The 25,034-nt window shown below is 34.3% G+C and overlaps 1 protein-coding gene across 2 annotated transcripts in view; it reads right to left on the bottom strand.

The window, feature by feature from the left end:
- Positions 1-25,034, bottom strand: part of CUNH10orf107 (chromosome unknown C10orf107 homolog) — a 102,037-nt gene that overhangs the window by 60,446 nt on the left and 16,557 nt on the right. For both annotated transcript variants that reach the window (XM_008053859.2, XM_021710373.1), the window contains 2 exons: positions 21,293-21,437; positions 17,082-17,154 (listed from right to left, as the gene is read on the bottom strand). In XM_008053859.2, the coding sequence (XP_008052050.1) occupies positions 17,082-17,154; positions 21,293-21,437 (218 nt within the window). The remainder of the gene's footprint in view (positions 1-17,081; positions 17,155-21,292; positions 21,438-25,034) is intronic.

Genomic DNA, 25,034 nt, shown 5'->3' with positions numbered 1-25,034 from the left:
CTTCTCTGGTTGTTGTGAAGATTATATATGTGTTGTATTTAAAGTGCATAGACAATGCCTAGCATATAGTAAATACTCAACTAACTGAACTTCCTTCTGCCCCATACTGTTGCCTAGTTAGAATGTTATCTCTAGAGCTCTACCCAAAGATAATTAACTTAAAAGGAGTCTCCTTGATCCACTGATCCCCAGATTAGAGGATGGTCTCTAATACGCCTTTTTTCAGTATTTTTCCTTTACAGTACTTGGGATTTTAGTTGTTTGCCTGTGGTTTACTAAATTAATGGCCATTTCTCTTGTTAGGCTGTTAGCATTATGAGTAACTGTGCTTGTTTTGCTAACCAATGTCACATGAAAATAGAGCAAAAGTAATATTTGTACAGGAACTTATTGAGGGACAGTAAGTCTCCAGAGTACTTGGAATGCTGGTAGGTATACTGCATTTGTTCAGTAAATATCTTGATAATAAGGAGGCAACAGACAGTGATCTGAAGATTACAGGTAATACCTAGAACTTGAAATGCATTTAGAAGGCAGTGGTCTTGAACCTGGAATTGTTTCTGAGAGTGAAGTACTTGCTGAGCTTTAACTACACTGCAGCTTTACCCATGCGAAAAGAAAAGTATGCTTATTCCTGTTCCAGAAGCCAAAGAGTGCATTGAGTGTCTGCTCGACTCAGGCACTAGAAGGAGGTTTTGCTTAAAAAGATTTAGTTTTGAACACTTAGGCTCTTCTTTATATAACTTTAGTCTGGGCTGTTAGGAAAATATTTCAAATAAATAAATTTTGTTTGTACATGTCAAAAGAAATTGAAGTTTTCATATACTGTAACAGATATTTATTAAGCACCTATTATGTGCAGTGGCTTGGGAGATGACCCATTCATGGAGGAGAATTGGGTTTTGTTTTTTTTTTTCCATATGAGGTTTCTCTGAGAATAAAGAGCAGTCAGAGCAGGCCAGAGTAGTTTGTGCAGAAGGAGAAAATGAAAGAATATGAAGAAGTGAGCATTTGAGGGGGAGAGGTGACTGAAATACAGGGGGAGAGAGAGAGAGAGAAAGAGAGAAACCAATTGCTGTTGTAAATGGGAACTGTATTAGTTAGCTATTGCTATGTAACAAATTACCCAGAACTTGACAGTTCAAAATTCAGGAGTCTCTCAGGAAGTTGCAGGTAAGCTATTGGTCAGGACTGCAAGCATCTCAGGATTCAACTAGGGGAAGATGTATTTCAAAGCTCACTCATTGTGTCTGTGGGTTGACCTCAGGCCCTCACCAAGTGGGCCTCTTCAGAAGCTACTGAGTATCCCCACAACATAGAACTGGCATCCTCAGTGCAAATGATTCAAGAGAGAGAGATCAAGAGAGCAACCAAAATGGAAGTCACAGGTTTTTTTATAGTCGTTCTCAGAAGTACTATTCCATCATTTCTGCTATATTCTATTCACTTGAAGCAAGAAGGCACTCAGTCCAGCCCACTTTCAAGGGAAGGACAATTAAGTTCTACTTCTTGAGGGGAGAAGTATTGAAAAATGTGTGCATATATATTTGAAACCAACCGGAAACTTAGACAAGGGAATATCCAGGTCTCTGTGTGATGCTCTATGTATAATATCTGGGAAAGCTAAAGATATGTATATATATATAGTCAAGAGTCACCATTTCCCTCAAGCTCCTAAGAGTCAAGTGTGTGTGTTGGGGGTGGATAACACGTATGAATGTGGGTGTGAGTATGTGTGTCAAAAGGTAGAGCCTGGTCTCATGACAACCCCCCTATAGTCAGATTACATATAAACTGGCACAGAAAAGCACACTGCCTAAGTTCAAATCAGAACAGTGGTATATAGAAGGGAAGATTTACCATGGTTTATAGACTTCTGAAAAGAAGTCTTCTTTTCAGAAGTCATAGAAGAAACACAAGTTGCTGCAGTTCATGAATATTAGTATGTGATTTTTATTTAATATATTTTACTTTTTATTGAGGAAAAGATCATCCAAGTCAAGTCAAATTTCACCTTTTAAATGGGTGGTCTACCTCTTGGTTCTTCCTCTGCTTAAAGAGTGTGCATGTATGTGTGTGTGTGTGTGTGTGTGTGTGTGTGTGTGTGTGTGTGTGTGTGTGTGTGTGTGTACACCCTGTAAACCATGGACATTTGACACTGTACCAGACATACAAATCTTGAAATAAGGGAAAGAAAGTTGTGGCTCCCATCTACATTTTCCTTGTACCAAAGCAGGGCTCGGGGAGCTATGAAACTCCATGTTATCAGCTAAACTTGCTAATTCTGCTATGGTCATTAGCAGTTCAAGCAAACAGAAGAAAAAAGCAACTTAAAAAAAATCCAAAAAACCTCTACCTTAACTACCCTTATATTATTTCCTTGATCAAGCACAGAGCAATTTGGCCACGGATAACTTTTTTTTCCTCTTCACTCCTATAGTGTCACTGGCGCTGATGCAGCTGCATAATTAGCATAGAAAGTTGCCCGATTCTGTAGTCAGAATACAAATCAGGTGGCCTCTTTTAAGCATGTTTATTCTCTCTTGATTGACTCTTCACTTGCATGCTTTCTTGCACAATGCATACCCACTTGCATATTCTCAACCATCTGTCAAACACTCACCAAGTCTTAAGGGTGACCTAACAATCAAGCTTGGAGACTACGGGAACATAGTTGGGTGGCCCAGTATTATATAACCGTGACCGAAATCTTCTTTTAAAAAAAGTAATCAATAAAATGTCATCACCCTTGAGTCCTGGTTGACTTACATTTGACTATATTGATTAACATGTAAATATTCATTCACCAAGACAGAGCTAGGTCTATATTTACGGGAAATGATTTCCTAGTTATAAACAACTGTATTTATCTTCTCCAAATGTAGCAGTCCAACAGTTTTCCCAGCCCGTAGAAAGGAATCCACTTTGTCATTCTATTAGTTATGCTGCCCAGAGTAAGACTGGTTCATCACAATTTTGGACTTTACTAATGAGAACATTTGGAAGTATACTCATGGGAAGAATAGAAAAAACAGTTTAAATTGAAGTTGTCCTAAAAAACCCTGGAAAAATCTGGACTAGATGGTCACATACTAACAGATAAATCTAGCTAAATCTCCCATGTAATGCTTTAAAATTCACAAAATACCTTTCACTTCTCTGGTTAGGAAGATGCCAAGGTATTTCATTTTTTTGTGTGACTATTGTGAATGAGATTGTGCTTTTTATTTGGGGCTCCGTTTGTTTATTGTTGGCATGTAGGAATGCAACTGTCTTTTGCACATTTACTTTATACCCTGAGATTTTGCCAAAGTTCTTTATCAGCGCAAGGAGGTTTTTGACAGATTCTCTTGGGTTTTCGAGGTATAGAATCGTGTCATCTGCAAAGAGCAATAACTTAACTTCTTCTTTTCCTATTTAGATATACCTGATTCCCTTCTCTTGTCTGATTGCTCTAGCTAGGACTTCTAATACTATGTTGAACAGGAGGAGTGAGAGTGGGCATCCTTGTCTTGTTCTGGTTTTCAGGGGAAATGGTTCCAGTTTCTGTCTGTGTGGCAGTATGTTGGCTGTGGGTTTCTCATATATGGCTCTTACTATTTTGAGGTATGTTCCATCTATGGCTAGATGTTTGAGGGTTTTTATTAAGAAGTGGTTCTAAATTTTATCAAAAGCTTTTTCCGTGTCTAATAATAAAATCATGTGGTTTTTGTTTTTCCATCTGTTGGTGTATTTAATTATGTTTATGGTCTTGTGGATGTTGAACCAGTCCTGCATCCTGGGAATGATTCCTACTTGGTCATGGTGGATGATTTTTGAGATGTGTTGTTGGATCCTGTTTGCAGAATGTTTTTGAAAATTTTAGCATCTATGTTCATCAAGGATATTGGCCTGTAGTTCTTTTTTTTGTTGTTGGACATTTATCTGGTTTTGTTATCAATGTGATGTTAGCTTCATAAGATGATTTGGGAGGAGTTCCATCTTTCTTGATTGCCTGGAATACTTTCAATAGGATTGGTATCAGCTCCTCCTTGTATGCTTTCTGAAATTATGCTGAAATTACAAAACACTGCTCAAAAATATCAAAGATGACACAAATGGAAAAATATTCCATGCTAATGGATTAGAAGAATCAACATTGTTAAGAAGTCCATTCTACCTAAGGCAATCTACAGATTTAGCACAATACCCATTAAATTACCAGCACCATTCTTCTCAGACCTGGAAAGACAGTACAGGAATTCATATGGAAATGTAAATGACTATGAATAGTCAAAACAATCCTCAGCGAAACAAATCAAAACAAAACAAAACAAAGCAGGAGGTATCATAATTCCAGACTTTAAACTTTATTATAAAGTTACAATAACCAAAACAGCCTGGTACTGGTACAAGAACAGGCATATAGACCAATGGAACAAGATAGAGATTCCAGAAGCAAAACCTCAATTTTTCAACCAACTCACCTTTGACGAAGCCGCCACCACCAACTGATGGGGAGAGGAGAACCTATTCAGTAAATGGTGCTGGGAAAACTGGCTGTTCACATGCAGAAGATTAAAAAAAGACCCCTACCTATCATCATACACAAAAATCAACTCTAAATGGATCAAAGACCTAAATGTAAAACCTCAAACTATAAAAACCTTAGAAAATGCAGGAGACACCCTGATGGCAACTGGAATAGGCAACCAGTTCCTGGTCAAAACCTCAAATGCCCATGCCATAAGAAATAAGGTACACAAGTAGGACCTCATCAGACTGATAAACTTCTGCAAAGCCAAAGAAACCATCAAGAGAGTGGAGAGACGGCAAAAAATTTGCCAACTGTATATCTGACAAAGGCCTAACATCTAGGGTCTACAAGGAACTCAAATGTGCCAAAAAAACCCCCAAAAAAACCCTGTTACAAAGTGGGCAAAAGATATGAACAGACACTTCTCAAAAGAAGACATAAGAGCAGCCAACAGATACATGAAAAAATGCTCGGCCTCACTAGTCATCAAAGAAATGCAAATTAAAACCATGCTGAGATACCACCTGACCCCAGTCAGGATGGTCATCATCAATAACTCAAAAAACAGCAGATCTGGAGAGGATACAGGGAAAAAAGAACACTTATACACTGTTGGTGGGAGTACAAACTAGTACAATCTCTGTGGAAAAGAGTTTGACAACTCCTAAAAGATCTAAAAGTTGACCTCCCATATGACCCTACAATTCCCCTACTGGGAATATACCCGGCGGAACTCAAATTACTCTATGAAAAAGAAACCTGCACATGAATGTTTATGCAGCATTGTTCACAATAGCAAGAACATAGAACCAACATCAAGAGAGGACTGGAAAAAAAATGTGGTGCTTATACACAATGGAATATTATAACCCAACCATAAAGGACAAAATTATGAACTTCACAGCAACTTGGATGGACTTAGAATTTATAATTGGGTGATCTATAACAGAAACAAAGAACCAAGTATCACATGTTCTCACTCATAAGTGAACTTGAACAACTGCCGTTAATACTATAAGAAAGTGATTGGCGGCAGTAGGAAACTGCCGGGGAGTGGGGACACACCTCATCAACAAGGGTACCTGCATAATGAATATTTGCATATCTAACCCTGAATTGTAGCCCCCATATTTAAAATAAAAAATATTTTAAAAACTTCTTAAAATATCATTCAACAAAAACCATATCACTAAACTTGAAATATATTTAATGAAGATATAATGTATAACCTTTCCATTCAATAAAACTAAGTGCCTGTTTTCCAGGACCTGTGTTACAAGTTAGTAGTATCTAAGTGAAAAAGGTATGAGCCCCTGCCCTCTCACATTTATCCCTTCCATTTCAAGGTACTTCTATATTTAGAAAGTAATTGCATTTATTTAGACTAAATCTTCCCCCCAGAAATCTAATGGATTTTGGTTTGCCTTCTGGGAATTACGCAGTCAAAACAAACCTTATTTTTAATCTCACCAGTCCTTTAGATTTGAAGACAGTTATTATACCACTTTGAATCTTTTCTTTTGCAGAGGACTCTGGTCCTGGAAAATCCAGGTTACTTTCTTTTGAATACATTTTGATTTGAAAATGTCCATTTTCAGATGTGAGTTGCTGAACCTTAAGGAGTCTACTTGAGGCATGTCTGCACATCTTAGAAAAGACTGAAGAGAACATTTTGTCTTTAAACCAGAAGCCTGGTTTGCTAATTGATTTTGTGGGAATGTAACCATACAATGGAAACATGCTGATTTTTCTTAGACTGTATCCATCTCCCCCAAGTCCTGAAATCTATTGACCAGACAGTATCTTAAATGGTAGAGTAAATTCCTGTAGTGAAAATCCTTGTTTTTAGAGCTTATTATTATCACCATGGACTTTTTTGTGATTTCTAGAACTCATAAATAATAAGATGCTCATGCTCAAGTAACAATTAAATCTTCATTTGCAGTGGAAACTTTTGCTTTAGGAAAAAGAACACTGCCTAATCACATAAACGTAAAATGCATCTCTTCAAAATAAAACATTTTTCATAATGTTATGTAATTTAAAAAAGTTAAAGAAGCAGGGAAATAATGCTGAATAAGGAAAATAAAAAGGAATGGAGTAAAACTTAGGTAGTTTAAGCTTCTACTATTACAGTACAGCTATGTGCTATAATATATGCTAATTGCAAAAAATAATTTCAGAACATACAGACGAGTGTAAATGGAAAGCAAAGATTATCTGGTATACTATCAACATCATATGCTCGCCAACGTTTTCCTGCCAAACAGGACTCCTGCTACTTTTGCTAACAAGTTGATATATGTCCTTCAAGACCTATTCTCTCTGTCTCTTTCTCTGTCTCTTTCTGTCAATCTCTCTCTCTCTCTGTCTTTGTCTCTCCCTTCTCTCTGTCTCACCCCTCACACACACATACATAGATGTGGGTGTAAAATTATAAGCTGCAATCATAATAGATACATTTAGTAGCTTGTTATCACATAATTAACATAGTGTGAATAACTTTCCATCATAAGTACAAAACTATATGAGCACTCTTAATAAAGACAGAATTATATAGAGGCACCATAAATTTTTTAAATGTCCTTCTAATGACAGACATTTAGGTACCTCACAGTTTTTTGCCATTATAAACAAATATATGTCCCCATATTTCTGCCCATTGTCTGATTATCTACTTGGAATAAACCCAATGAAGGACAACTTTGGCTCAAAAGGTACATGCTTTAAAAAATTTGTTATATCATGCCAAACTGCTCTCTGGAAAGTTTACCAATTTACATTCTTTCCAGCAGTATATAAGAATGTCAGTTTAACACACTCTCTCAAACAAATGTGTTATCATTTTAATTTTTGAGAATTTGATTATAGTTAAATCTGCATTTCCTTGCATAGTATAAAGGGCGAAAATCTTTGTATAAATTTATTGACTTTTATATATTTTCTCTTGTAAATATGTTTTGTTAATTTTCCAGTGAATGTGATAACTTTTTCCTGGTGATTTGTAAGATATCATTATACAGAATATTAAGACTGTTAAGCCTTTTTTGATCATTTATACTGGAAATTTTATTTTTAGAGTTTGAAGTTTAAATTTGTTTATGCTGTTTATCTTTCCCCAAATAGAGATTTTTGTGATTTGCTAAAAAATATTAGTCCCTTAGAGTCTTGACTTATAACAGGCTATAGTTAGACATTTCCTGAGGTGGTCCATATAAAGTAGGTCTCTATAATTGAAAATGACTAATGTAAACATATATTCTTCTAATACCAGCTTTTAATTTCCTGGTAATGGGCTTGATGATTAATAATTTAAGAGATTGATTTAGGTTTTTCAGTCTACACTGATATTTTCCAAATATAACGTTTTGGAATTAGTAAAAAAAAAGTTTGTTTTTTTTACATTAATTGATTTACCAAACAATTATTGAACTTTAAGTGAATGTATATAGCTCCTATACTCAGAAAACAAGAGAAACAATATCGTTAGTTATTCTGATTGCATGGAACTATATATAGTAATTGGTTCTATGAGATGTAGCTTTATAATTAGAAGTCAATTTCTAGGAGAGTACATGATGACAGAATTCTTGAACAAAACATTTAAAGAAGATGAAATAAAAGTTAAGAGTAATGTTAGAGAAAGCATCTTTTTTATTCTTCTTCCTTCCTCCCCCCTTCCCTTCCTCTTTCCCTCCTTCCTTCCCTTACTCCCCTCCTCTTTTTTTCTTTAAGAAAGTGTCTCTCACACTGAGCTTTAAGAGGATAATAGACTTGGGTTGGCAAGAAAATGTTGGAGAGCATTTCAGGCAGTAGGAAGAGATTCCTACTGCAAGGCAGAATTAAGTAGAAAAGCTATAATTATGAAAAGACCAACCTAGCTCAATCAGAGAACTTATCCCAGAGGAGCTGATATTGATGCTGCAGGCCAAAGAATGGAAGGACTTGAGTGACAGTCTCAAGAGTTGAGGTGCCATGTGATCTGTGATGGAAACTATCTTTAAGTTATGCTCTTGCCACTTATCAATTATTTTGCTGGAGACAGATTCCTTGAGTTTCTCTTAAAAGATTTATATTTAGGGAGAAATGATTATTTTTCTGTGCTTTGAAGAAAAAAGGACTAGAGTGGAGTTTGATAAATTGTATATACAAGTGTCAACCATTTTCTTTAAATGATAGATTCTAAAGTCAGTTAGTCACACATGGCAGGTAGAGTAGATAGAGTTATTTTAGCACAACAATTTCTGATTGATTGTCTTTAGCAATACCCAATGTGAGTAGGTCAAACTACAAATTATGCTCTGTATGATTTTCCCTTCCAGTAGTTTGCTAATAGGACCATCCAACAAGAAAAAAGGCTTTTTCAAGATTAAGAACATCATCTGGATAGGTTTAGATTATTTTGATAGGTACATCTCAAGGGTAAACTGAAGAGAAAAAAGATATCTTTGTAGCTACGCTCAGTTGCCTTCCTCCTTTTCAAAATATGATCTGACATGCAATGTTGTTTTTGTTTCTTTTTTTTTCTTAAAAGGGTCAGTGTTTACATAAGCCTCATATTTTGTTTATTCAGGGTGCCATAACTTTATAGTTTAAAGAAATGAACTAAAATTTATGTTTTTATGTGGTTATTCTCCCCCACAAAGCTAACAATTTTTACATATAGTGTCATTAACACCCATAATGTGTGTGGGTTTTGAAGCAAGGAAGAAAAGTGTTTTCTTTATATTGTTTTTGCTGTAAGAATAAGTGCTCAGAACATGAAATTATACACAGTTGATATTCACTGATTTTAAAGAGGTCTGAATTTTCTATATTTATTGACTTTAAGTGGTATTATTTGGGGTTATGAAAGACTGCCAAAACATGACTCTAGTCAAGGTAACCACTTGGGCATATTTATGATTCTCTTTAAATATCTTTCTAAATATACCATATTTATAATAATCAGACCCTGCTACAGTACCACTTGTGAAAACAGGGCATCCGCTAATGGCAATGCATGACTCAGAAACACATGGACTACAATGTGAATGGCGCCCCTGGAGCTGTGCAACTGTCCATGTTATAAAGTAAAGTTCCAAAACATATTGAATGTATTGGCTTAAATGGTTAAAAATAAAACTATAACTATTTGTCACATTCTGTAAATTAGGGAAATTATTAAAACAGACTTATGATGTTTTTACATCTAAATGCAAATATGTATGTTAGTGTGTGTGTGTTTAAACACATGTATATAATGTAACCTTTGAAAGTATAAATGATCTAAGATTTGATGTGTTGTCACTTTGGTGAAATTAAACTGAATAAATATTTTAAAAATGTAATATGTATGCATAATTCATGATATAGATTTTACATTCTCAGGAAAAATTTGGGATGTTATAACACAACACCAGATTTTTACTCTATAAATGACTTTTCAGCTAAACCTAGTTTATACCAAAAATTTAGATATGGTAGCAACACACTCATAAAGTACTTAATTTTATGGATTAAGAGTTCACCTATTTTTTCCTATTCAGGCTTTCAACTTGTAAGACCCAAATGATGTCTCTCTGTATATTGATATGTTAGTATATAAGCATGTTTATATGTCTACACTTAATTTACAAAATGTGCCTTAGCATTTCTCGAGAATGAACTAGGGAACAATTTTATTATTGTACAAGTAATATATGAAGACATTCACACTGTAAAAGACTAACATAAATCTGAAATACACAGAATAAAATGTCCCTTTTCACATCCTATTCAACTCCTATTTCCATCCCACTACACGAAGGTAAGTCAAATTAATGGTTAGTATAAATTCTTCTGGTTCTTATACTACCACTTACATGCATATATATGTCTATATATTTTCATGTTTATCTGCTTTTAAGAACAAATAAATGGGAACTCTTCATATTGTTCTACTTCTAGACTTCTAAAACTAAGAATATGTTTTAGAGATTTTAACATAATTATACATAGGAATCTACTACCTTCCCTTTAATGACCCATAGTTTTGAACAGTAACTATACTTCATTTTAATTAACTGACTGAATAAGTAAATGAAGTATTTCCCTTTTGACTTACCTTCTGCAATTTTTAATTGTTATAAACCTTGCTTTGAAGAATATTAAATTATGAACAGCTTTATATAATATGACTATGTATGTCCATAGAGAAGAGTCTTAGAAATTAGAGGACAAAGAATATTCACATTCAAAAAAACTTTATAGATTTTGCCAATCTGCTCTCCAAAGTAGTTTTACCTCACATCAACTAAATATAGTCATGTTTACTTTTGTACTCATTAACATACAGTATTAAGAAATCTTTTTATTATTAGACAATAGTATAATTAAGAAATATATTTTGCTTTTACAGTTCCTTGATAATTATTAAGGTTGAATATCTTTATATCTGTTTATCAGTATATTCGCAGTTCATATTCTTTGCCCATGTTTGTATTCTTATTTGATTTTTTTTTATTTTATCACAGAAACTATATTTATGTATAAAATATTTCTGACTTTCATATGATAACTTGCAAATGTTTTCACCTAGTAATTTTTTTAAGAGATTTTATTTTTGGTATCTTCCATCAAAACTTGAAAAAATTTTTAGATGGCTAATCTCACAATTAAAAATATGTTCCTTTATATTTTTCTCATAGTTTTAGTTTTGCATTTTAAATTTAGTACTGTAAAGTAACTAACTTTATTATTCTATTTTTTCCTCTTTTATCTTAACATTTACCATTTATTCATTGCTTATCCTAAAGATTACAGTATGCATCCCTGACTTATTAAATGTTCATAAATGAGTGCCAGAGTCTTAGAAAACTATTTTACTTACTTTCCTCTCAACTTATATGTTATTGCTATTGTGTATTCCAAACCTCACAAAACAATGTTGTGTAATACATTTGGTATTTATTTAGATTGATCTATCATCTGTTCTATTTCACTTGCTCTTTATTCCTTTTGATTTCCCTTGCTTTTCAGTTGAAATTATGTTATTTATGCCTAGAGAATATCTGTTATTTCCTTTAGTGTGTTTTTGTTTGTAATAATTTTTTAAATCTAAATATCTCTCTGTTAAAAGCTTCTTTTTTTTTTTTTGAGTCAGAGTCTCACTCTGTTGCCCTGACTGGTGTACAGTGGCAAGTTCAAAGCCTCGGGTGATCCTCCCACTTCAGCCTTCCAAGTAGCTGGAGCAACAGGTGCACCACCATGACCAGCTAATTTTTTGTTTTATTACAGAGACAAGGACTCACCATGTTGCCCAGGTTGGTCTTGAACCCCTGGACTCAGGCAATTCTCTTGCCTCCACCTCCCAAAGTGCTGGGATTACAGGCGTGAGTCGCCTCATCCAGCAAAATCTTCATTCTTGACGATGTATTTTGCTTGCTATGGAAGTCTAGATTGGCAGTTATTTTCTCAAGACAATTAGAAGTTACTTCTTTGTTTTCTGACGCTCATTGTTTCTGTTGAGAAATCTGCTCTCAGTCTTACTGTTTCTTTAGAGAACAGACTATATGCCTTTACAAAAAAATGTAATTTTGTGTCTTTTAATAGCTTTAGGGGTACAAATGATTTAGCTACATGGATACTTTGTATAATGGTGAAGGAGTCTGGGCTCTAAGTGTACCTACCACCCCCATTAGTGTATATTGTATCTGATAGGTAATTTTTCATTCCTCCCGCCCATGAGTCTCCAATGTCCTATTATATCTTATGGCATAATGTGCAAAACATTAGTTTCGCTCCCTCTTATTAGTGAGAACATGAAGTATTTGGTTTTCCATTCCTGTGTTATTTCACCTAGGAAAATTGTCTTCAATTTCATCCAAGTTGCTGCAAAAGACATTATTTGTCCATGGTGTGTGTGTGTGTGTGTGTGTGTGTATGTGTGTGTGTGTGTGTATTTTACATTTGCATTATCCACTGATTATTTGACAAACATTTAGGTTGATTCCACATCTTTGGAATTGTGAATTGTGCTGCCATAAACATGGGCAGGTGTCTTTTTTGTATAATGACTTCTCTTCCTTTGCGTAGATACCAAGTAGTGGAATTGCTGGATTGAATGGTAGATCAATTTTTATTTACTTATTTATTTTTGATGCCTCCATACTGATTTCCATGGAGGTTGTGCTAATTTACATTTCCACCCACAGTGTATGTGTTCCCTTTCACAGTGTCTGTGCCAACATCTATTTTTTTCTAATTTAAAAAAAAATAATGACCATTCTGACTGGTATAATGTGATATCTCATTGTGGTTTTAATTTGCATTTCCCTGATGATTAGTAATATTGAACTATTTCATATTTTTGTTGGCCATTTGTATATATTCTTTTGGGAGATGTCTGATCATTTCATTTCCCCAGTTTTTTGTTTTGTTTTGTTTTGTTTTGTTTTGAGTTGGAGTCTCACTCTGTCGCCCAGACTGGAGTGCAGTGGCCGCTCCCGGCCACCGCAGCCTCGACCTGCTGGGCTCCGGTGATCCTTCCACCTCAGCCTTCCAAGTAGCCGGAATTACAGGCATGCGCTACCACGCCCGGCTGATTTTTTTGATTTATTGTAGAGATGAGGTCTTGCTGCCCAGGCGGATCTCGAACCCGCGGGCTCAGGCAATCCACTCACCTCAGCCTCCCAAAGGCGCAGGATTACAGGCTGAGCCACAGAACCCGGCTATTTCCCCAGTTTTTAATGGAGTTATTCGCTTTTTTTTTTTTTTTTTCAGATTTGTTTGAATTCTTCATAGATTCTGTATGTCAGCCCTTTGTTGGATGTATTGTTTGTGAATATTTTCTCCCATTCTATAGGTTTCCTATTCACTCTGTTGATTATTTCTTTTACTCTGCAGAAGCTTTTCAGTTTAAGTCCCACTTATTTTTGTTTTTATTGCTTTCACAGTATTAGCTGTAAGACACTGCCTAGGCCAGTGTTTAGAAGAGTTTCCCCCTAAGTGTTCTACTAGAATTTTTATGGTTTCAGGTCTGATATTTAGGTCTTTAATCCATCTTGAGTTAATTTTTGTATATGGTGAGAGATGGGGATCCAATTTCATTTTTCTTCATGTGGCTATCCAATTTTCCCAGAACCATTTGTGGAATAGCATGTCTTTCCCCAATACATGCTTTCGTCTGCTTTGTCAAAGATTAGTTGACTGTAAATATTTGGGTTTATTTCTGAATTATCTATTTCATTCCATTTGTTCATGTGTCTGCTCTCATACCAGTACCATATTATTTTGATTACTATAGCCTTGGAGTATAACTTGAAGTCAGGTAATATGATCCCTCCAACTGTGTTCTTTTTTGCTTAGGATTGCCTTGCCTATTCAGGCTCTCTTTTTTATTTTTATTTTATTTTATTTTTGAGTTGGAGTCTCACTCTGTCGCCCAGACTGGAGTGCAGTGGCTGCTCCCGGCCCCCGCAGCCTCGACCTGCTGGGTTCTAAGCTTCTTAGCTACCTTTTCCAAAATAGTAGATGCCTATAAATAAGAAGCATTTGCAAATGTCAGGCTAACTTCTTGGATACCTTTTTTTTTTTTTTTTTTTTTTAGCTTTGCTACCTGAGTTTTCAAACATCTTCAAAAAATTTTGTCCAGGTTTTCTGGTTGTTCTCAGTGGAAGTGTAAGCCAAATTATAGTTTGCCATATGGAACAGGCTTATCAATATGGGTAATAGATCTCTTAATAAACTGGACCCATTTTTGTTTGGTGGAAGGTAGATATTGAAGTTCTTTGTACTAAATATATAGCCAGCTCTCCCAACCGATTTTAAATGCCACTTTACTGAGTATTTGCATATGTCATATACCAAAAACCTATATGTATACATAAGTTTAATCCTAAATTTCATATTAAGAAAAATAAAGAATAATCAACTGATTATTGAAAAGAAGAACTACAAAAGGCATTGTCATACCAGACAGCAAGAAAAAGCTGTGGCCTCTTTTTCCATCTTCAAGGCCAACGGTGTAATATCTTCAAATCTCCCTTTTTGTGGTTCTCCTGTCTTCTTTCTCTTATATGAACATTTATGACTACACTGAACCCCCCGGGGTATCCAAGATCTCAAATTCATAGCTTAAATCGGCAAAATTCTTTTTGCTATGTAAAGCATCATACAAGTTCTAGGAATTAGTATGTAGCCATCCTTAAATATACAGCCAATATTAAAATGTTCTTGATTATCTCCAACAACTGTTTTGGGTTTATGGTTTGGTTGAAGTAGGGTCCACATAAGATACTTATGTTGCAACTTGATTCAAGTCTTTTTTTTTTGGTGAGAAAGCAGGATTTATTGAGAGGACAGAAAAGCTCCCACACTGGGAGGGGACCCGAAGGAGTTGCCTCAAATCATTTTTAATCTATGGGCTCATTCTTTATTTTTTAAATTTCTTTGCAATTTATTTGCTGAAGATTCTAGCCTATAGAATCTCCTATAGCCTGGTTTGCATTCCATATTCCCAATAAATGAGAAGTTAGTGTTAGAAGACTGTCAGAAGACTATATAGTTCAAATGGCAAGAGAAGTTTATATGTAGTTTTGTATAATTTTATTAAAAGACAAGTGATGTCTGGTTTTCTCTCTTTTTGTGATGTTAGCAGCCACTTATCATCATTGTCTACCTCTATTATTTAATTAAGGGTTGACAAATGGTGATATTCTATTTCATCATTTTTTTCTTTTGTGAAATAGATACTTCTATGAATAGAGGGGATTTATGTTTTGTTCTAATCTTCTATTCATAGTTAAGAAAGAAACTAAATTTCGTCAGTGTTATCTAACTTGAATGCTTGCCTGAGAGTTAAATTTGAAACATTCATGTGTTTGTCATGTGGCCCTTGTTTGGTACCAGAGCACTGAGATCAGCATGAATAATCATATTAGTGGGACAAGCCCCTGCCTCCTCTATGAAAGATTGTTAATTAAAAAACAGATATTTGTACAACCAGTTGTCAGACACTTCTAAAAATGCCATAAAATGTTGTAGTATAAAATCTGCTTTCATTAATCCCTTAAAATTCCATGAGTGACCTAATTCTAGAAGACCCAACATCCTTTCCTTAACGATTATCTTTCTTGTCAGCTTGGGGAAAATATAAGAGACAATGGAAAATAAAGGAGCCAATCCCGTCTACCTTCTCCATTTTATCTCTTCATAAGTATAAATGTCATGTAAATATATCCTTACAATACAGAAGAAAGGCACAATTGTTCAATTAACAAAGAGAAAGGGAGTTTTTTCTGAAATTTTTTCTTGATGACTCTAAATATCTACTTATGCTGCTGTTGAAACCACTATCATTTTCTCAAAGTTTTGCTGAATAGATGAGATAGGATTATATTCCAAACATAATTATTGCAATGCTGTCACATGCTATGATGCAATTCTAAGCTACAGTATGAGGAGATTGCAAAGAAGTAATTTTTAAGGAAAGTCAAAGGCAAAAAGGGTTCCTTGTTTTCTAGCAGTTCTCTTTTAAAAGGCTGGCATTAGAACAAATACCTCAGTGGAGGGTGAGTAATGGTGACTGAGGTGTTTATGAAGCTAGTAATTTATAAATTCCAGAATAACAACACTAAGGAACAGAATAGCTTACACTTTCCATTTGGTTCTTAATATCAGCAAAATTATAAAGATAATGAATATTCCCTTATTCATCGCTTATTTCTGATCATGGCCACTTCTGTCCTTGACACTTCTAGGAGGCAATAAAGCCTCCTAAAGTAATTGAGAACCTACAGAAGCACTTTTTATGGCATCTCTAGTCTCCTTAAAAATATCTTCCTAGTCAGGATTCATTTCTAGTTATTACAAATACATGATTTATAAGCAAGACTGTTCAAAAGTGTCAGGACTGCTGTTCTAGGCACTGCCACAGACTGACTTATGTGGTACTAATTGAGGGGCTACCGTATCCTGCATTCTACTGTATGCTGTAGTAGAAAAATGGCAGATAATCCTTGCCTTCAAGAAACTTACTATTGAGTTGTGTTGACTATATCAACTCACATGAAACAGTTAGAAAACCATATACCACAGTGCACATTTTTTGTGTTTAGCCAAAATTCAGCAACAAGAGATCAACTAGAATAAAGTCATAGAAAGTGATTAGAGAGTTTGTCTAAACCTTTTATTTGAGATATGATGCAATTAAGGTGGGTTTCATTTACTGAGGAAGTGTAATTTGAACAATGGGTAGAATGAAAGTAAATGTGAAATTAGAAGAGGTTTCACTGAGTTAATTTATCTCACTTTTTCTCATTTTATTATTATGACATACATACCCTATAGAATTGAGCTCTGTCAAATAATTCATAAATACATAGAGTATACATGATTAACCATACTTTTAATGCCAAAAGACAGCTTATTTTCTTAATCCAAAGATCATGGTATATAATTATTCTTTTTGCAAACTACTAGTTGGTTATATTAACACTTGAATAATCTTGACAAGAAGTTGCTTTAAGCAGTTAAAGATCCAGATGTTGATCAGCATGCATTAAGTGATTCAGCTTAATTGGTTCCATCTAGATAAATTACTTACCTCAGTTCCTATCACAATTTCTTCCCTGGCAGAGTAGAACATAAACTCATATAGCTTGTAGTGTTGAAATAAGCTGAAATACAAAATAAATGTGCAACCGTGATAAGAATATTTCAGGAAAAAAGAATATATGCAAAGGCAATTATTAGAAGAAAATTTATATTGACCAAGTCAACAATAGTAAGCACTAATATAGACTTAGTCACCTCCTTTATTCCAAAGGAGTATGTCCAGGAATGCTAAAAAATTAAGCATTTAATTTTTCAGGCAATGACAATATAACACAGTACATAGAGTAATATCAATAGATCCATATGTTATGAGTAGATAAGTTTGGAATGATGGAAAAATTAGATTGAATCTTGACTTTTCCTAGTTTAAAACCAAATAATGCAACATTCCTAAATAGCATCAAATTTTACATTGTTTAGTTTTGTTCCAAACAGGAGTCAATTTTCTCTGGTATGAATGACACTGAATTCTATAATCGACTTCCATATCAATTACTTCTCACATTCTCAAACTGTTTTAAAATTAAATTAGTCCTCAAGAACACCTGAATCCTGATGGCACATGAACTTCAAAATATTCAGTTACACATGAAAGGGAGGAATTAATTTAAGAAAGATCATTTCTTCAGTTCTTACTCAAAAGACTAGGTGGTCAGTATATAAAAACTACAAAGAACCAAACGATAGGAGGGCTTTAGAACTAATATTTTTAGTTGTTTAAAGAGCAATGTATTATTAAGAGTTAAACATTTTCTGAAGGGCTGACTTCTAATATCCTGTTTGTGATAATATTTGAATTTTTCTAATTCTCTTCCTGCTGGTTGGGAAAATTAATAGACTCATAATACAGCAAAATGCCCAAGAACAAAAAATTGTCTTAGTGGTTTCTCTTTCACTCTGGTGCCTTTTGCTATTTAAGAAAATTGATTTTAATATAACTGAGAAATTAACATTTGCAAAATGTAGCTACAGAGCATGTATAATAATGGCTTCTCCTGAATGTTGTAATGGATCAAAGTTTCAATTCATTTGAAATCAATGAAGAAATCCTCAGGCAGCTGGGTCTCTCTCAGTTATATTAGCAGTTGATCTCACTACTAACACAATCCATTAAAAAGTGATGGGTATGCAGACTCAGTCATGGTATTATTATTTGGGGGAAAAATACTCTTGCGCATTCAAATTACTCATCAACATTCAGAAAAGTAACTTAGCTTTTGACATTACTTTGAGTTGTTGGCTACAAAAATACATCAAAATTAGTGAAGTTTGATAATTCAGTCAAGCAAAATAAATTCAAAGTCTCCCTCCTTTACACTGGTTACCTAGAGAAAGCTCTAAGATCAAAAAGATTACACTGGAAAGAACTGATTTTAACTAGCAAAATGAAAGACTATAGAGTATTTTGGAAATAACTTGGCTTCCTCTCAGTGAACTAGCATAACATTTCCCTCTGTCTTGTGTCACACAAAGTCCTTAATTCATAAATCTTCTTTCCTGCACTTTTGTAATCTTTCGCTCTTGTTCTTTCCTCTGCGTATAGGAGTTAGACTGTCCCATGCCAAGAGAAAAATTAATGTTTCACAATAAAAATATTTTACTTTCACGTTGCATGACTTGGAGGCAATGGTCAAAGAATCAGGCTTGGGGGCAAGGCCAGGACTAGGATAGGATATCCTGGGAAGCACCTACAGAGGCACTTACTCAGGGGCAGCCAAGCAACCTGCTTGCCTCACCCCACTCAGTTTTATGAAGGTGTTGGGTGGTTGGTCTTGCATGGAGACAAAGTGACACTTCAGCTGTGAGAGTACATTTTGTGCCTCATCTGGTAGACTCAAGCTCCTAGACTATTTTGTCAAACATTAGACTTAGTCCTAGATTGGAAAGAGATGAAATGAAAATGAGTCAAGATGTCTGGCTCCATGCCAGGAAGTGCAATACCCTGCGGTGCACAGAGGGGCAGATTTGATTTTCTTATATTGGATATATGCCTGTGCATATTACTGTCACCTAATTCCCAGGGAATAGGTAGACTCCACAGTGACAGAAGTATACTTGAACCAGATACATATATAAATGATGTTTTACATTAAAAAGCTGCAGTAGTATTTACATTTGTATATATCATATAATACATACAAATGCATGTATTGCACAGGTAGATTTGCCAGTACTTACACTAATGTGGGGAAGGAATTTTGGTATTAGGCTTTTCAAATCACAGACACATGACAGACAGTATTAAGAACATCAAATGAAACTCCAATTTTATTGTCAGTTAAGTTTCATGTGTTATGGGTCATATTCTAAAAACTGCACTCCCTAAACCGACTATGGCTTTTAGTGGTTGGATAAACTTAATATCAGGTTAAATTGAAACACACTTATACTTTTGATAATTGAGTTACCTTCATATTTATCAAACTGCTTTGTAGTCATCAAAATGAAACATATTATATGATTTCATTGCCATTAAGCTTCCACTTGCGGATTTATGAGGAATTTTGAACAGGTGCTACAGAGATGCACATTTTCCTCTACACAACTTCAATATCAATTTCAGATATCCTACTAACTGATATTTTATTTTACTGTAATAGGAATATTTAAATTGTATAATTTCTTTAAAATCACCATATGAAGATTTAAAAGCATCAAAAACAGTTCTGGTTTACTATTTGACTAATCTCTTAAATATTACTTTTTTGGTTCTTTTCAGTGAAATAAGAGTAGGGATTTTTGGTATGTGAAGTTACCCTGGTTAGGATCTAAAGGTGACTAACACTGACATCTCCTCTTAACTTAACCATTTTCTGAAAGAAAATGTCAAGAAATACGTCAATGAATTTGCCCAAAGAGATGAGATGAAGAGGAAAAGAGCTGCCATCCTTCACCTTCTAGAAGGTGTCATTACAGCACTTGCATGAGTTTTGTGGTTGTGGTTAACTATCTGTCTCTGTGCCCATTAGAGCTCAGGTGTAAAAATGTGTTCTGCAAGAGAATGTTCAAACAGAGAGAGATGGAATAGAAGGATGCTAACATGAAAGTGCAGGGTAGAATTCTTCTTGCCCAGTGATTCTCAAACTCTGATAGGCAGAAAGACCTTGAAGAACAGGTTCTCTTCCAATTCCAGATTTCTATCCCCTCCACTCCCCCGACACAAGCACCTTAACATACTCTGATATGAAAACCACTGCAGCTTTTAGTGAGAGATACCCATTTGGAAGTATGTTTTCATATTAAGAAATCACATTACATCAAATGTTATTATGTAAAAAACATATCATGAGCCATTATTAATTCATGCCATCTTAAACACACTAATATTTACAAAGTTTCCAGATTACAATCAGGACCCTTGCCAAGCAAATCATGAACATGGCTAGGATATTATTCAGCACACTTTTAGAATTTTGCATTTTAGTGTTGAAAAACACTGGAGTACCCAGTATAAGAGGAACAAAAATATTTTGCAGAAGTTTTCAGTTAGGCAAAAGAGTTTCACCTACTCTTGTCTGAATATTTGCAAATTCTAAAAATGTCCCTTTAGAGAGATTCATGCCTATTGCAGCCCTTGTGACAGATTATATAAAAAGACAGTTTTCTTGGTTCACTAGTGAAGAATCACTGTAATTAAAATACTTTTTCTCCCATCCACCATCATTTTCTAAGCAGAAAGACTTAATGAATTTAATTGCTCAATAATATAAAATATTACAGAGTACACTACAAATTTAAGGAAATTATTTATAAATTGCTTCAATTTCTAATACAAAACATTTAAAATAAATATTTAAATGGAATGAATGTTGCTCCTTAAAATAGTTGAAAAGATCAATTACCTAAAATATAGTTTATTGCCATAGAATCTGATTAATCTGATCACTCTATTAATAAAATGGTATTATAAATGCAGAGAAAAAGAAATTTTTAGATAAGTTATTATAATTCTAGATAAAGTTATATTTATGAAATACAAACCTTTAAAAAAATGTTCAATGTTCTGATTTTTGTTTATTAGGTGAAAGGTTTGATTACCGAATTAAATAAAATTTAATTTTCTAATTATTGGTTGTGTTAATTACTGGATAAATTGTGAAAATATCTGAATTGTCTAAAAACTGAATTATTTTTTATTTAATAGACATTTTTCCAGAAGATGTACAATAAAAATTAAATGCTACTGAAAAATATGCATACCTGATTTTTAAATAATCAATGATAGCATTGGCTTGTTTTACATCAAAGATATTCCATTCTTCACTTTTTTGTGAATGAGTTGGTCCTATTTCAGCCATAACTTCCCCGAGCCATTTGATGCTGTCCTCTAAGGACATATGTAGTGCTGAAACAAAATCCAGAGAAATCTTAAGCATAATTTTGATAGATGTTTTCAGTATATAATAATTCAAAATGTCCTTAATGTGCCAAAACATACTTTGTTAAGTATTTGTACTTAATGGTAAAACTCTTCTTGTTTCATCTTTAAAAATCAATACATTTGTGTCAAAGAATAGCAGATGACACCCCTAATAATTGTAATGCTATATAATTGTCCGAAGGGTGTGTTTGCATTTTAAAATGCAAAAAAATTCAAAATTTGTTTAAACATTACTTTAAAATGGAAAGGAGTTCTTTTTTCAATCTTAGAATAAAAACATGTATGTAAATTACATAAAGTTGATCGACTTAGCTGATGAGAAAGACCTAGATGGTAGGTTCAGTCACTAGACAGTAGAGCTGAACTCAGAGCTGAAAATATAAATGAAGTCGACCAACACTGGGCTTTAGCAAATTGCTACCATGTGGAAATCAGGGTCTGAAGATTTTAAACAGAAGCCAGAAATAAAGATTTTGTGTAACACATAAGATTTTTTAAAATTTTCTTTTCCACAGTGACAGACCTCTTATAATTCTTGTAAGCTGTTTCCCAAATGTATACTCAGTGGTGTTGGTGAGAGACAAAGTACATACAGTGACCCAACCTTGCCACCATTACCAGAAGTATACAACTCAGTAGTTCTAGTCTATCCTATTCTCTCCCAGCTCTAAACAGCAAAAGCAAACACTCAAAACTATCTTTTGGGGCATTTGTCCAGTTAGAAAAAGAAGCAGATAAATATCAAAAGCCTTAGACTTAACTTTTAAAATTTCTATAATAAAAATACAAACTTCCAACTCTTTTTCTTGTTTGGCTCTATCATGCTTGGTTTTACTTGTGTCAGGCAAGATTTTATTTCCAATTCACTCACACACTCCTCACCACTCCCCTGAAAGATGAACTCAGGTAACTGAAATGTCCAGAGTGCTCTTTGTTTACTGACAAGTGGTGAGTGTGGGGAGAAAAAACCAAGGATCCTGGAGGTGAAGAGTTGAAAGGCTCTGAAGAAAACAAGGCTGGACTGGAGGCTTCGGAGAGGTGCCTGGCAGCTTGGGGCCCGGATAAGGGCTCTGGGGAGAACAGTGCTGCTCAGTGTGGACCTAGCCACCAAGGAAATCATCAGTATAAACTTTCCATTTCTAGTAATGGGGTTGATTTGGAAGGGCGGGGGTGAAGATGAAAAGAAGTTATAAGAACATGGGTTGATTGTTGAATCAGTCATTTCTGAATGACAGCTACTCTTCCTTGCTAGGATATAAGTGCTATACCCCACATAGCAAAATTACTAGTAAAATGATAGTAAAGTAATTTATAATGTTAAGAAGACATTGCACACACTAACTTGTAATTGTTTAGTATAGATTATTTTCTGTTGATAGGAATTAGAAGCATAAAGTCATGTAATAATTAAAATTTGGTTTAATGAATTACAATTGGTCCATTTCTCACAGCTCCCCTCCAGATAATCTTTTATGTATGTCAGATACACCAAATTATTGCGAGATAACTAGGTTTTCCTATGTCATTATAAGTGGAATTCAATTATTATTGTACATTTCTCTTTTCATGATAAACTTCTTTTGAAAATAGTGGGAGTAACTCAGAAATTTTCATTTCTGTTGGATAAAAGCAATTCATAAATGAATGGAAAATCTGAATCTTTTAAAATAAAATGATATTAATTAGAGATGCAGAGAAAAAAGAAATTCTTAGATAATTGATTATAATTCTAGATGAAACTATACTTATCAAACACAAAAATACATTTATATGACTACTTCCTTATGCTGAAAAATAACTCTTTAAAACTGTTTTTCTATGTCTAATGTCTTTCTATAGATAATTGCTTTAAAAATTAGGGAAGTTATTTCATTTATCTAACTGAAATATTTGCTCTTTTAAAAATCACATTTAGTGATGTGATTAAAATACAAAAGATTAAACCACTGAAATAGTAAAAGCTGCTAGAAATAAAATTTATTCTTGAAAATTTAGGATAATGAAAGAACATGCTAGACATAATTAATTGGAAGACTTAGGATGATACCTCACAACTGACACTTACTAGCTAGGTGACCTGTGTCTCATTTTCTTTATCCGTAAAATGAGAATCCTATAATACCTATTTTCAAATTATAGTGCTGTTGTGAGGATCAAATAAGAAATTCATGGTACTGTTACATGTGTATAGTGTTTTCTAAAATATCACCCAAAGTATAACCCCTCTGACATGTATTTTCTCATAAAATGGCATGTGAATTAAATAAGACAATATTTATAAAAACAATTGGGCATTGTGGCTGGCACGAGTTTATCTTACATAAATACCTGAATCTATTATTTCTATTTTTGGGGAAAACAATTTAGCACCATAGGGATGAAAACGTATTCTAGAGTTACTAACATTCACATTATACACAATAAAGTTCATCTAGGCCCATGGGCCTTCATAAAGGCCAAATATCCAGTCTATTTACTACTCTACAACTTACTTATTCTTGGTCAGGGCCTAGGAAAACTAGACCCTCCAGTGTATACTGTTAAGATAACTCTACCATTTTATGTCCCATAATCTTTTAGTTTGACCCAATTTGATTCTATGTGGGTTGACTGCATAAGGCCGTAGTTCTGCTTCTCAAGTTTGAGACAAAGATCAGACCAGAAATTGAGTTAGTGTGACATGTAACATGCGGTTTCCACACTAGATGGACCACACTCCAGCTAGCAGCCCACTGTGAGCTCTTCGGGGCTTTTTCTATTATGGCATTGCTGAATGGGAGTGCTATGTGCTCAGGACTCTTCTACCGTTTAGTTTAAGTGTAGACATACTTTGTCTCCTTCCTTGGAAGACTTGGCTACAATTATATTGTTTCTTGATGATGACTATCATCTTTTTATGTTCAAAAGCTTGAGAGGATATTTTCTCTTTTTTTCTGTCAAACTAGATTTCTTGCTTTTCTTTGGTTGGGTTCAACATGTGTAATTTCATTCTCTCGTGGTTTATAGGTAGCTGAATGGTGCCTGCTCAACTTTTACAAATGTATTTGTTCACTGATATAAGCAAGTTTCAACTAGAAGAAATTTTCTTGGGTCAATTATAAGTTATGGAAAAAATTTAAAATAGAAATGTCTTACCAAATTTGGAATGTGAGATCCATGACAATTTTTACTCTCCTTTATCCATTTTCTAGTTTATAAATACTCAACTCAGAGGATGCAATGTGTAGGACTCTTCATGCTACAAATTCCCTTTTAAAATTTAATGCTTGTATAGGTGAAATATTTATGTTTCAAAAATACATTTTAAGAAATATTGTGTGGCGATTCCTAAAAGCTCTAAAAATCAACCTTCCATATGACCGCACAATCCCCCTACTGGGAATATACCCTGAAGAACTCAAATCACTCTATAAAAAAGATACCTGCACACGTATGTTTATTGCAGCATTTTTCACAATAGCAAGAACCTGTAAACAACCATGCTGCCCATCAAAGAGGACTGGATTAAAAAAATGTGTACATATACACGATGGATACTATGCAGCCATAAAAAGACAAATC

Source organism: Carlito syrichta, unplaced genomic scaffold (genome assembly GCF_000164805.1).
Source record: "Carlito syrichta isolate Samal-C Ts95f unplaced genomic scaffold, Tarsius_syrichta-2.0.1 Scaffold288766, whole genome shotgun sequence".
NCBI lineage: Eukaryota > Metazoa > Chordata > Mammalia > Primates > Tarsiidae > Carlito > Carlito syrichta.
This window is presented reverse-complemented; position numbering and strand designations above follow the sequence as displayed.